The sequence below is a fragment of the Nicotiana tomentosiformis genome, chromosome 11, assembly GCF_000390325.3.
Source record: "Nicotiana tomentosiformis chromosome 11, ASM39032v3, whole genome shotgun sequence".
Classification (NCBI taxonomy): Eukaryota; Viridiplantae; Streptophyta; class Magnoliopsida; order Solanales; family Solanaceae; genus Nicotiana; species Nicotiana tomentosiformis.
This window is the reverse complement of record NC_090822.1, coordinates 88,967,582-88,982,839: the sequence shown is the minus strand read 5'-3', so window position 1 is coordinate 88,982,839 and position 15,258 is coordinate 88,967,582. Positions and strand designations below refer to the sequence as shown.

At 32.7% G+C, this 15,258-nt stretch overlaps 1 protein-coding gene across 1 annotated transcript; it reads right to left on the bottom strand.

Annotated features, from left to right (window-relative positions):
* Positions 1 to 4,251: 4,251 nt before the first annotated feature.
* Positions 4,252 to 6,788, bottom strand: LOC104095905 (protein CRABS CLAW-like). The gene is made up of 7 exons (XM_009602151.4): positions 6,514 to 6,788; positions 5,631 to 5,759; positions 5,426 to 5,519; positions 5,098 to 5,146; positions 4,879 to 4,954; positions 4,717 to 4,773; positions 4,252 to 4,557 (listed from the first exon to the last, which is right to left on the bottom strand). Exons 1-7 carry the CDS (start codon positions 6,646 to 6,648, stop codon positions 4,552 to 4,554), a joined length of 546 nt encoding a protein of 181 aa, XP_009600446.1. The 5' UTR covers positions 6,649 to 6,788; the 3' UTR covers positions 4,252 to 4,551.
* Positions 6,789 to 15,258: the final 8,470 nt, after the last annotated feature.

Below are 15,258 nucleotides of genomic sequence, written 5' to 3'. Positions count from 1 at the left end.
GACTTACTGTTTAAAAATTTTAGCTGATCATATTAATTAATTGTTATAGTACATTAGATTTTGTTTTATACACATGTTTTGACTTTTGTCAGCTGCTTTTCCAATTCACTAGATATCTTTAATATAGGAGTAGATAGATAGGGGTGTGGATATATGAGTGTGTTTTTGAGGTGGTCCTTGAAAGAGAAGGATCTATTCTATGAAGAAAAGAACAGAGAGGTGGTGTGGTCCCCCGTTGCAAGTTGCAACATTCGATTTGGTTGAAAACACAAGCTAGCCCGCCGCTGCGTCCGTGTACTATTCTAGTATTCTATAAAAATAAAAGGATTGTTTTGGATGATTTGGGATCAAGAGGGAGTTGCTCTAGTGGTGAGTATCATCAATTTTCAACCAAAAAGTTATGAGTTCGATTACCCCAAGAGCAAGGTGAAGAGTTTCTGCAGGGAGGGAGCCGAGAATCTATCGGAAACAGCTTCTCTACCCCAGGGTAGAGGTAAAGTCCGTATACATACTGATTTGTTGTTGTTGTTTTGGATGATTTGGCATAATAGGATTTTAAAACTATTCGACTCCATATACTAAAATATTTTACGTACCTAATCGTTAAGTGCTTGGGATGTGTCCTTAAATAAGGTTTATATACTCAATTACCGAGTTCAATTCATTTTTAAAAATTTGTCGCCGAATTTTACCCTTAAATCTTCATTTTTCCACGTGTTTAATAGGCAAATTATGTATTTACACTGTCTTGGTGGGTAGAGTTATTCAGTACCTGTGCTGGTGGAAGATAGCCGATCTTTGATAAAATTAATGGAGGTGTACGCAAGTTAGTCTAAACACCATCCTCGGAAAAATGAAAAATAATGTGATGTAAAACAACAGTTTTAAAGAATATTTTTCTATACGAACTATTTCCATAAGGAATTTTTACAAGAAGATGAAGAAGCTATAGTTATAGAAGATAATCCATTATTTTGAAGGAAAACAGAAAAGAAGAATTATGACAATCATTATTCATTCCTCCATATTATTCCCATCTCCTGGAGCCAACTAATTATGTAGTCAAAAGTACCTACGTTTAAATAAAAGAGGACTTTTTATGCGTAGCCCACATTCGTTCACTTTTTATATATAATTGTGAATTATAATATTGTCGAGTTGCAAAATGAAACTGCAAATGATTACAGCAATGAGATTGTAGATGGGATTGAATAATGTTCTATCATATAATTGATTCATATATAGTTGTCAATTTTGGAATTTTGACCTAACCAATTAAATCGTTATATATGAATGAAAAAAGTTGAGATGATAGAGTGGTTAGAGTTTGTGGGTAGAGTATGGGATTGGAAAGAGGGCTAAGAATTAAATAATTGGATAATATTATCATTTGTTTGGTTCATAGGATAGGATGTCGGACTAGAATTGTGATTAAGTATTTTATTACATGAATGTGCACAACAACTCCTTAAGCTCAAATTAATTAAGACTCCTTTCTTAAGTAATAATCATTTTTTCTTTACTTTCTTTTTTCATTTATGTTATGGGCAATCCCTGCAAAAATTAACAGGAAAAACGACATGGTATGAAATAGTTGGGCAATAAGTGAGTGAAGCTAGAACTGTATTTTTTTTTCCTCTTTAAAGAATTGAAATATTTCTTTACAGACATTCTGATTCAAAGGATTTAAGTCTACACCAATAGTATTCAAATCTTTTACATTACCAATGTATAATAATTAGTTGTAGCAGGTTATGTATCCTCTTTCTGAGGTTATTGAGTCATGCTTACAATAAACAATTATTTATAGTTAGTTCTTAAGTAACCTAGTTGTATAAAAAAATTACACTATCAACTTATAAAACTTAAAACTTTAAAAAAGACAATAAAATTGAGGGTGAAATTGAAGAAAATAATTTCTGCCTACATTATTATATCAAAAGTGCTATTTTGATTTCTTTTCAAGGTTATAGATTGATATTGAACTCTGCCAACGTTATCGTATTAAAAGTGCTATTTGACTGTTAAAATAATAAGCTGAAATTCTCATAATCTCAAATATATGAAGTATCCTTGTTATTAATTTTAAAAGAAAAAACAAAAGAGGTTCTAGGGATGAACGTTAATTTATACCCATGACTTATCAATTACTATATTAAAGGCGCTTAACGAAATATTGTTTACCTTTTTTGCCCTTTAAAAATCGATTTTGTATTGGATAAAATTATAATTTAATGAACTTTCCTAATATTTAAGACTTTGAAATCTATTAATATTTTACTTATTAAATTGTTCCATATTTGAACTATGTCTGAAGTTCTATTATTTAGGATTAAAAATATATTATGCGAATAAATAACAAACATATACAAATTTCTCCAACAAAGTAAACCAATCCTATTACATATCATCTTTAAAATTGTTTTGGACTTTCAATTTAATTTTTTTAGTTTTCGACAATAAATAACTTTGAAGTCATTATCGACATTTTCATATATTTAATATTTGACCTCCTTTCATACTCAAATAGTAATATTTTTTTCATCGTTTGAATAATATTTGGAAACGATACTAAATGAACAAATAACTAAGTATTTTCTCTTCATCGATTATATGTGTAGTACTTGTAACTACTCTCAATAATTTAAAAAACAGATAAGATAATATTAAAAATGTTTAAAAATAATCATGAGGACAATATTGAAGGATAACAATCTTGAGATAAAAAGTCCAAGGTTAAATTAAAAATAAAAATTTATTCAAGTTTACATATGATAAGATCAAACAAATGTTTATATTATACTCTGTATATTCTTATTTTAATCCAATGACTCAAACATCTACCTAAATAATTATATCCAATAAATAATTTCAATATTATCTAATCACTACATTATAATCTATGTATAATTTTTTGCAGTGTTCTAAATGAGCTTTTATTAATTATTTTTCTTTCTTTTTCATCCATCCCAGCACATCTATGTCTTTTTAATATATTACTAAGTTATTTATCGTAAAATATCAACTCAACATTAGTCATCTTTATACTATACACTATCGTTAAGAAACATTTTTAAACTAAAGGGCAATTTCTTCATTCCCAAATCTCTAAAGAGCTAAAGATTTAATTTTTAAATAGGTGTTACTTAATAAATCTTTAAAGAATTTTGATAAAAGTATTTATGTATAAATACTTTCTTTTAGTATTAGGTTACAAAAATAACAATAAATTTCATAAGACATTTCCACAGAAGTCTTTAGAAATCACAATAAGGAATCTTAGGATTTATGTTAAGAAAGATTTTTTTTATTAAGTTAGCTAAATGGAATCAACATATATTATTTTCATGAACTTATACTATTTTTATTTTTTCTTTTATAACTCAAAGATATTATTTAAATATTACTTATATAATTTTTTTAAATTATATATTCATTAATATGGGTACATGTATGAAGTGAGTACCCTAAGACTAGTTAATAAAATAGAGAAGAGCCATAAGCTATTTGTTGCACAAATGCATCAACTTTTGCATAACCATTCAAGTAAATTATGTACATTGCAAAAAACAGCTATAAACTGAATACTTTCTCCGATTTAATTTATGTGAACCTAGTTAACTGACACACAATATAAAAATGAGAGAAAAAAACTTAATACCAAAACGTTAATTTGATTCACTAAATAGATTGTAATCTAGAAGCATGTGAAACTCAATGAAAGTTGTATGTTATGATTAGTAAATTAGTGGGCCTCATGAGGAGGCTCATCATTTTTAATCTTCCAAAATTACACTCTTTACTATAGTGTATAATCACTCTTAATATAAAATAAGATTATTAAAAGCAATGTACTATGTTGAAAAATTTACTCCCGGGACATTTTCATAGTTTTGCGGAACTAACTTCCATATGGACTTTGGAAGTGAGCTTTCTCCAATAGTGGCACACTAGTGCTAGTGTTCTTATGGTCATATATATATGTTTTATTTAATTGAAGAGAATAAGAAAGACATAAATATAGATTAATGTTTTGCAATACTTAAAGGAGAATGAGAACAAATTAAACAAGGTAAAATTATCTCAATTCAACATGATCTTTGTAAAATGGCAAAACATATATATATATATATATATATATATATATATATATATAGCTTGAAGTTTATCACATGCATAGAAATAGAATCATCCACATTTTACATCTGCTTCTCAGGAGTATATTTTATAGAAACCGGTACAAGAGAAATATTCAAGAGGCAAAAAGCTTTTCAAATTCGTAATAAGCTAAAGTCCAATCGAGAAGGATGCAACTAAAAACCAGGAGTACTAGAAAGCAAATATATCATAGGAATACATTTTTCTGCTACGGAAGTTGAAAGTGGCAAATAAGTAGAGACTAATTAATCCTCCATGATACAAAATATAGAGAGTTACCAGAGTAAGAAGGTTGAGAACGAGACAAGCAAATTAAAGTCAAACATAAATATTTCTTCCGATTGGCCTCATAATATCTCCCTGTAGATCCCAAATTTTGCTTCACTCCAACATCTAGGCCTACATTAATCAAGAATGATTTTCATTAGATAAGCATTTCACATATATATATATATATAAAGAACACGTAAACATAAAGGAACTACGTTTTTTCTGTTAATCAAGAAAAACTAATTATATTCTTTATTATAAAGAAGGATGAAAAAAATAAATGCTTACATTGTTGCTGCTCTCAGCCAAGGTCCCATTTGGAGTATTAGGAATGTACCTAGCCCACTATATCAACAATTTTATTAGATTAATTAGTAGCTACACATGTTATAGAAAAATAAGGCAGTAAACTTACAAAGTTTATTATTTTAATATGGGAGTGAAACTCACATTTTTAGCTGCTGCACTGAAAGCCTCTCGGTGTGGAATCTCTGGATTTGCTGCTTTGATGCGTTGTATCTCATCCCTTTATAATAATGAAATAAATTAAGAATAACTCAAAAACAATATTCATTATTATAGGAATTTAACATAATCTATGAGAATAAATTACAATTAATGAAACTGAATAAGTAATAAAAAAATAAAAAAAGAGTAGACGATGTTTACTTCATGAACCGATTGTAGGCAGATGGAAGCCTGTGCTTCTTCTCAGGAGCTTCGTCCATAGTTAAAAAAAAAGTAAAAAACATGATTAGTTTTCTTGTAAGCTATTGAGCCAAATAGACACGATATTCTTAAAATTCTTTTACACTATAGGTCAATACTACCTCTTGTATTCCGGTCTTATTTTCAAATTATTAATCTCATAATTTAAGATAAATATCTTTTGGTGACCCGATATTAATATAAAAATTTTAGACTGACAATGTATATTACTTAAACTTAATAGACAAAGAAAGAAACTATAAGGGAGATTGAGGAAAAGCATATATACGTTTTACAACAAAAGGTGCCTTTGGTGACGAGGGTTCACTTGAAGATGAAGAAGAAGACTGGCCCTTCTTGAAATCGCTGAAGAAAGTTTGATGCTTTCACCAAAAAAGAAACAAATGAAACATCGATCCATATACCCTTTAAAAGAATTGATCAAACCAGAAAAAATGGAAATTAAAAAAAGAAGAAGCATTGTGAATAATTACCTGAAGAGCGCTTTGGTGATCAAAACATTGGCCTTGGAGTGGAGGTCTAGTGCTTAAAAAGGAAAGGTTACTGCAATGACCACATTTCACTGTCACTGTATCCAACAGCCTCTTGTATGGAATTCCAACCTATATAACAAAAACAGATTTAACTTAGTATCCACTGACAATGTAAATGAAAATTCACAAAATCAGTGTGATTAACTTGATGTAACACATGTTGTTTGACTTATTTCACTTATTATAACTATTTATAAATAATTACCTTTTAAATCACATGACAATATGTAAAAGTTTAATCTTACCATAAAGGACCACCAGGAGGGTGTTGAGTGGTTTTTTTTTTGTGGGGGAGGTTAGACATGATTCATCTTCATGTGTGCATATCATCATCGAAAAATTATGTTGTATGTATAAAAAGTTATACTGTATATATAAATCAAACATTACTTTTTATATATATATATATTAAATCTTGAAAAACTTAGCAAAATATCATGATCATCCATTCTTGTCAAATATCAGGTGTGATAGTATGAGTGTGCACGTGTATAATATATATGATGAAAAACAGAATGTTGAAAGTGAAGAATCAGAGAAATGATAGTTATAACAGTAGTATATATGTTGTAGCACATGTGATTTGACAAAGTAGATTTGCTCTCTTCTTGCTATATATAAAGGTCATATAAGAAGGAAACAATCACAGTAGCTTTCTTTTGAGCTTTCCTGTCTTTCTATTCTTTGCCTTTCCAAGAAACTATACATAGAAATCATGCATCAAAATAATGATTGAAACTTCTTCAATTTACAGCTAACTAGAAATATATAAGATTGATAGAGACAGTTAAACGGGCATTGCATGAAATAGAGAAATAAATACCGCAAGAACAGTGTTGCAGAAACTGCAACGGACATAACAAAGATGTTCAGAAGATTGAACCAAATCCATGGAGTTTTTATCAGCAGCTTCCAAGTTGACACAAGAGCTAGCAGAACTAGGAGAAGAGGAAGACATATTTATATTTTGGAGTTTGAAGACTAGTATATGGGCAGAGAGCAATATCTAGCTAGGGTTTTGAGCTTTGTAATCAGCTGGATACTTTTTTTGGAGTATTAGGGTTATAGCAAGGAAACAGACAGATAAGTTGCATTCACACTTGATATATATGTTCCCTTAAATATATATATATATATATATATATATATATATATATATATATATATATATATATATGTAGTTCATAAAGTACTTTGAATCTCTAACGGAATTCTTTTAAGGGTAAGTGGTAGGTCTTTTCAAAAATTTGGCTCTACCATGGCATTGCAAGATTGTATCAATGTATCATCATATTGTTGAACAACATAAACAAAAAAGAAAAAGAAAAATCAGGTTTAACTTTATTTATTAAGCTTAAATATATGGTGTGGATGAAGTATACATTTGGCAAATATATCAAAACCTACACAAATCTCATAATTATAACCTTCTAGTAGGGCTTAACGTGCAAAGTTGCACCATATCATGTTAAGAAGCAAATCCAACTTATGTGTAATTCAAAGGTCGATTTATTGTAATTAATTGTCTTTTTCTTTAATGAGTGGAGAACATGATTATTTATCTTCAAATATGGGATATTATACTCTAGGTTTTTCACCAAAGGTCCCTGGTAATATATGATGTGCTATGTTACTGTCTCAATAACTGTCAGTGTCCTTGATTTTGGAAGAAAAGGGCAATATTGCGTATAGATGCTGATGAAAGTTGGGATTTGATCTCTTTGACTTTTTGAATCTGAATTATTTTAATTTATATACTCCTATGATTTAAGCAAGCAACAGCTCATGTCCTCTATCAAAAGGACATTTTAAGCTTGAAAGATATGTAATTATATTTAAATCACAAAAGGACAATACCCTGGATATGCAATAATTATTGTAGTACTTCTCCGATTCTTTCGATTTAATTATCTCTCCAGATTTCAACAGATCCTCTTCCCAGTATCTTTATGTAAAGCCTTTCCCTTTGCCACTTTTATCAAATAAAAGCTTATCTAATCATCTTATACTATATTTTGTTGCTTTTGATATTTAGGGCAAATAAATATTACACGGTATTCAAAGAGATGCATGGTTAACGCAATAAACTTGACAATGGCCAATTAGACTGTCTAAAAGGTTAAGAGCATGGATCAGAAAAAGTGATTTTCGTTTTTCCTAGTACTGAGCTTTTCTTAACGTCAAAACATAGTGATCATTGTCAAGCAAATTTTTTCTTACCAGTTTTTAAGGTATTCTACTACTATATTCCTATCATGGTTTCTTTGAGCATAATCCAATTATCTATTAGTACTAAAAACCCAAACAAAACTCAATATAATGACATTAATAGCCTTTAAAAATCATCCATCTCTTCATGTTTGGCAGCTAACACTTTTTTTCTTAAAGTATTATCCTATTAGGTATAGTAAATCTACTGCTAACTAATTTAAATTTGTGTGGGTTAAATCCAATAAAAAAGATGAAGCTAGCACTCCCTGCTAAGATATTCTCCGTCAAAATTAAATTTACAATTAAGTTGATTAAAGTGAGTAAATAATAGTAAATCTTTATCCTATAGGGGTACAAAGTAATTTCAAGAAGAAGAATAAAGGGATCATATGAACAAACAAAAAGAGAAGGTAGAAGTTGAAAGCATGCACGAATGGATCAATTAAACAAGTTTATGCTTATGAGTTATGGCTTCCCTAACATCTTCTAACTCCTTTTTTTCTCTTTTTCTTTTTATGTTAAAGAAAGAAAGCTGAAAATGACCAGTGCTACAATCACAAGTCACTGTCAATTGTCATAGTGATCTTTTAGCTGAGCTTAGGAGAGGGAAATTAAGTTTCTGTCTTTTTGGTGATGGGACAATTCCTTGTTTGCTAAACAAGGAAACTAGCTATTTCTACCCTTCATCCTCTACAACTTTCTTTGTTAGTATAAACGACTTTCCCAAGAGACCGATCCTTTCTTTACCACTTCATGCATGCAAAAATCAATGCCCCCCTTATGGCCACGAGATTCCCCCAATTTCTTCCTCGAATCTATTGCCAAATACCAAAGCCAATCAATTCAATTATATATGCACAAAAGTTTTAACTTTTTCTCTTCATCTTTTTTTTATGTGTTTGCTATTTGATTATATACAGATTTGGACATAATCATTTGATCTACGACTGCCCTCTTTGCTTACCATTTATGGAAGCTTGGATTGGACACGTCTCTCTTTAATTTGAGATTCATGTCTCCCTGGACTTTTCTTGTTCCTCGTGGGGTGTAGATTATTCAAAGGTTATGAGGCGAATGAAGTTGAGACAACAAATAGTACCCAGTGTCTGCTAATAGTTTGGATTTTAAAGTTTTAAGAACAATAAATATCTTATTTATAAAACTATATACGCAATCTGATTAGCAGTACTCATTCTACTAAATCACTTTTTGGATAATACTTCACTAATCATTTATTTTTCATTTATAGAGAGTATCTGTAGTTACATGCAACATCATTTAGTTTTTTTCTTTTTTCCATTTATTCTTTGAGATGGGGATAACTCCGAAATAGTGGGAAGGAAGATATAAAAAGAAAAACTTTTGGTGAGATAATTGACATTCTGTGTCTAATAATATGTTTGGCCAAGTTTTTCCAAGATCAAAAATATTTTAAAAAAAATAAATTAAAGTTGAAGAGTTTCGCCAAGCTTTTAGAAGAAAATAATGCTTTTGAGTATAAGCAAAAATAATTTTTTAGAAGCAAAAAAAAAATAGCTTCTCCCTAGAAGTATTTTTTTGAAAAGTACTTTTGAGAAAAATACATTTAGAACCACTTTTTAGAAGCTTACCAAACACTAACTGTTGATGAAAGTACTTTTTAAATTAATTTATCAAACACAAATTCGTTCTCACCAAAAGTACTATTTGAAAAGCACTTTTGAAAAAAGTACTTATCAGAATAAGCTAATTTAGAAGTTTGACCAAACAAGCTATAAATGATGTAGAGTGAATTAAACTGTGTATTCAGAATGGCTTCTCGGACTTCATGCTTGAAATGGACTCTTTGCTCATAGTCAACATGATCAAAGAAAGACATACTGACAATTATAAAATGAAGAACACGATCAATGATATCTCACCGTGCATGAACCAAGCCAATATCACTCCTATGCATTACTATAGGGAAGCTAACCAGGTAGCAAATTACTTGGCAAAAATGGCTTCCAACACATCGGAGAGTAAGATGTACATGTCTTTCTACCTTTTGCCTAGAGAAATCAAGAGAACTTTCATTTTAGATAAATTTCAATTACCTAGCATTAGAACAAAGTATGATAAGGCAAATTTCTTTGTAAGTTAAGCCTTTCCATCTTGTAATTTTTTGGCCCAGGAGTGTGTTTCACACCTCTGTGATTTTTTTGGTTATTAGGGTGGTCTCTCTAGTGTTGTAATCTTGGAGGTAAGGAAATCTCCCCTTCCTTTCTAACGATAATACAACACATCCAGCGATACTGGAAAATTATACAAAAATAAAAAATAATTAAAAAAGTTGCTATTAGGCAGGTGAAATTCTAATTCCAATCGGGATGGTGGAGAAAAATTCCGATGAGACAAGTATCGATCCCTATGCATATGATTTGAGGAAATGGACAAGGAAAGTGACTCATATGTTTAAGTTTCAAATTAAATCGCAAGTATTTTCCTCGTGAAATTATTGTTTTATCTTACGTAATTATTACCAATCCGAAAGAAACTTATTTAATTAGAAGGTCCTCAACCAAAAGAACAACTATAAATATTTGATAAGGATGCAGCCTAACATTTTCTCCAACTTGCCTAATTTGCATTATTGCATATATGGCTAAGCCTTTACGGATTCTGACGTCATATATGGCTAGATTTGGTTTCTGTTTGCATTAGAGCAGTAGGAGACAATATATTTTGATTAATATTTGTTTTAGTTTTGTCATTAATGATCGACCCTAATCAAAACACAATCTATATAGATTGTTAGCGAAATGAGAGGCCATGTTACACATACAACAACAACAACCCAGTATAATCCCACACAACAACAACAACCCAATATAATCTCATTAGTGGGGTCTGAGGCCATGCTACACATACACTTACAAATTTTATATTAAAGCCATGAAAATTAAGTTACAAATTGCAACATGGTACACACAATAACGAACTTACATAAGATAACATCCTATTATACACCCGTCAATGTTATTAAATAAGGTTATTCGTAATTATCTTCTAAATTATCGGATTGTGTAAATATTTAATTTTTTATATTATTAGTGCATAGAATTTAAACTCTTTCAATAGAATTTAAGTCAATTATATGCACCAAATAATTTTTTTACACTAGCGGTACAATTTAGCCCCGGCAAGGAGATGTGAGAGGTTGTCCTTAGTGGGTCTTAGAAGAGGTAGAGATAGGCCAAAAAAATATTGGAGAGAAGTGATTATACAAGATATGAATTTGCTTCAGCTGACTGAGGACATGACCCTTAATAGGAAGGTGTGGAGGTCGAGGATTAATGTTGTAGGTTAATAGGTATTTTTGCGGGTTTTCAGACATTTTCAATTTTGTTCTCGTTATTGCTTGTTGCTAAAGGCTACTGCTCTTTTCTCATATTTTTTCTCTTGTCGAGGGTCTACTGAAAATAGTTTCTCTACATTTACTGTAGGGGTAAAGTTTGCGTACTATTTACCCTCCCTAAACCTCACTTGTGAGATTATAGTTTGTTGTTGTTGTACACTTACAATTTAACCTGTCATAGGTTTTATGTACTGGAATTATGTCTTCTTATTTTTTTTCCACTCCTTACCTATTTTCCCATGATAACTTACGGAAATTAAAATGATAAAATTGTACAAATGATAGAGGAAACAAATATATCAAAAAGCTATTCCGATGTTCGAATCCGGATTCCATTAATGAAAGAAATTGCCAGTGCTACAGCGGGTTCTTTGGCTTTAAAGTTGGAACAAAATTTATTTGATATAAACATATATTGCATGGAACTACCTTAAATTACGTAAAACTTCCGAGGTTATTTTCTTTTGGACAAATGAAACTTTTATCCTTCTCAAATTAAGAAAATGTGGCAAACCTAGAAAAGTACCACCGCATTAGTTATTTATAATACCCCCCTTTTAAACCCCCCCCCCCCCCCCCCAAAAAAAGAAGTTGGAAAATCGACTTAATTTTCCTTGTTAAACGGTAGAATTATGTGAACAATATAATTATTTGTAACAACCCGGCCGGTCGTTTTAAGTGTTGTAGCCTCGTTCTCCCGTTTACTGCTATTTTTACGCTTAATTGCCATTATGTGACTTGCCGGGGTAGTTGGTTCAGTTCCGAGGATATTTCGGAATGATTTGAGACATGCACTTAGCCTCAAGGTTGGAAACTTAAGTTAAAAAGGATGACCAGATGTTGACTTAGGTGTAAATGGCTTCGGAATAGTGTTTTGATGGTTAAGATAGCTCCGTTGGGTGATTTCAAACTTAGGAGTGTGTTCAGATAGTGATTTGGAGGTATGTAGTTGATTTAGGCTGTGAAATGGTCAAAGTTAAGTTTTGGATATTGAGAAGTTTGACCGAGAGTTGACTTTCTGATTTTCGGACTCGAATTTTGGTTCCGGGAGTTGGAGTAGGTCCTTTGTGTCATTTATGACTTGTGTGCGAAATTTGAGATCAATCGGACATGATTTGATAGGTTTCAACATCGATTGTAGAAGTTGCAATTCCTTAGTTTTCATTAGGCTTGGATTGGGTGTGATTCGTATTTTTGATGCTATTTGATGTGAATTGAGGTCTCGACTAAGTTGTATCATATTTTAAGACTTGCTGGTATGTTTCGTTGAGGTCCCGGGAGCCTCGGGTAGGTTTCGGATGGTTAACGGATCGAAGTTTCGAATAGAAGGATTGCTAGAGTGCACTAGTTCTGGTGCGATCGCACCTGCGATGGAATTGGTCGCAGGTGCGTTACCACAGAAATGACACAAGGAGCACAGAAGCGGCCTGGAAAGGGGTGTACAATGGTCGTAGGTGCGAGGGTATTTCCGCACCTGCTTGGTCGCAGATACAGCGTATGGGCGCAGAAGCGGAGCTCAGTGAGGAGACTATGGAGCGCAAGTGCGGAGGAAGTTCCGCAGATGCGGACTCGCATCTGCACGTTTGTGATCGCAGAAGAGAATGCAGGGACCTTCAGGTATAACCGCATAAGCGGAGGAAGCTTCCTCACCTACGAGACCGCAGATGAGGTTAAGTGGGTCGCAGGTGCGAAAACACTGGCAGTGTTAAATCCGAAGGGTTTCGTAATTTTTCTTATTTTGGACTTTGCAAACTCGGACCAAAGCGATTTTCGAGAGGCATTTTGAAGGGTTTCTTGGGGTAAGACACTTGTGATCATTTTTTTTCAATAATCTTGTTTCCCCATTGAATTTACCACATAGTTTGTATGTTTTTTAGGAGGAATTTTGTGAGTTTGAGGCTAGGGATTTGGAGAGTAAATTTGGGTATTTGAGTGACGATTTGGTATCGAAATTTGGTAAATTTGGTATGGTTAGACTCGTGGTCGAATGGACTTCCGGATTTAGTAACTATTATTGGATTCCGAGACATGGGCCCGGAGTCGACTTTTGAGTTGACCTTTTTGACTTTTGATTAAGAACTTAGTATTTTCATATGGAATTGATTCCTTTAGCTCGTGTTAATTGTATCGAATTATTTGTGGCTAGGTTTGAGGCATTCAGAGGCCGATTCACGAGGAAAGGGCTTGTTGGAGTATAGATTTACACGATTTGAGGTAAGTAATACTTCTAAACGTGGTTCTGAGAGTATGAAACTCCAAATTTCATATTATGTGATTAGTGTTGAGATGACGCACATGCTAAATGACGGCCGTGTGGGCGTGCACCATAGGAATTGTGACTTGGTCGATTCTGTAGAACTATATAGGTGAATAATCTTGTCGTTATCAGTATATTCTCTATGTATTAGAAAAATTGAGTTCCTGGTACTGTTGGGACCCATAAAGGTCATGTTACATGTTGAATTATTTGCTTAATTTGAAATTATGTACTAAGTTGCAGTTATTAATTTCATATCATATCTCAGTCTCTATTACCATCTATTTACACATTATATCATCATTGTTTGGGCTGATTATCATAATTCTTGTGAGCCCGAGAGACTAGACAGATTAATGACTGAGTGAGGCCGAAGGCCTAATTGTGAGGATATTTATGGGATTGGAATGCACGCCGCAACATGTTTTATTGATTCATGCCTTGATTGGCTTATTATATCTTGGGATGGATTTTCCCATCTAGAGTCTGCACACCTACAGTGAGCGCAGATACCTACTGAGTGCGAGTACAAGTGTGAGTGTGAGTGCCGAGCGATTTGGGAGGAATGAGTGACTGTAAGGATGGAGTAAATGAGAGGACTTGGTGATTGATACTCTGAGAGTATGCATATGATTTCATCACTGTTTGTACTTCAGTTGGCATACATAACTGACATGTAGATATCGAGATGTACCATATCTTGTTTCAATTGAACTTGACATATCTTACTTGTTTGAGCTTTAACTATTAAATTTGAAAGCATGTCTACCCTTCTGTACGGTATTTCTGTAATTGAACTGTGCATGTGAAGCCCGTCATTGTTTTCTGCCCAATAGTTAGACTTGTTACTTACTGAGTTGGTTGTACTCACGCTACACCCTGCACTTCATGTGCAGATCCAAGTTTTTCCGGATACGGTGGCTGCTTATTCTCAGAGTTGTTCAGTCATTCATAGATTTTCGAGGTAGCTGTCTGGCATTCGCAGACCTTGACTCTCACCCTATCCCTCAATTTTACTTATTCAGTTTCAGTTTTCTTAGTAAGTGTTCCAGACTTTGTATTTGTATAGATGCTCATGTACTCTGTGACACCCTGGTTTTGGGAAACTTCTATATTGAGTTGTGACGGGTTTTATCAATTTTTATGAGATTTTTACTTATTTAAACCTGTTGTAGTATATTTTAAATTTGAAAGTGTTGGTATGTTTGAGTTGTCGGCTTGCCTAGTATCATGATAGGCGTCATCACGACAGGTCGAGTTTTGGGTCTTGACAAGTTGGTATCAGAGCCTAGGTTACATAGGTCTCATGAGTCATGAGCAGGTTTAGTAGAGTCTTGCGGATCGGTACAGAGACGTCAGTACTTATCTTCAAGAGGTTGTTGAACCCTTAGGAAAACTTCACATTCTTGTATACTTGTCGTGCGAATTTGTTGATTCCGAGAACTAATTTTTTGTTATTATATTCTCTCTCACATATGGTGAAGACCCGTGCTACCATACCGGACGGATAACCACCAATACCACTAGCTAAGGCCACGAGAGGCCGGGTTTCGGTAGGGGCCGAGGTGCAGTTAGAGAAACACCTGCAAATCCACCAGTTGCTCCAGATCAGTAGCAGGTTCCAAATATGGTTGAGTCAGTGGATCCAGCTCAGGAACCAACTGTGCCCATTCTGATTCCAGGCCTTTAGGAGAATTTATCTTAGATATTGACCGTTTGCACTC

What these genes read in the sequence shown, in the direction of transcription:
- LOC104095905 (XM_009602151.4), bottom strand. Translation starts at nt 6,648, where the DNA reads ATGTCTTCCTCTTCTCCTAGTTCTGCTAGCTCTTGTGTCAACTTGGAA. An exon ending in GGCACCTTTTGTTGTAAAAC is followed by an intron (nt 5,147 to 5,425) that starts GTATATATGCTT and finishes CTATGGACGAAG; the next exon opens with CTCCTGAGAAGAAGCACAGG. An exon ending in TCAGTGCAGCAGCTAAAAAT is followed by an intron (nt 4,774 to 4,878) that starts GTGAGTTTCACT and finishes TTGTTGATATAG; the next exon opens with TGGGCTAGGTACATTCCTAA.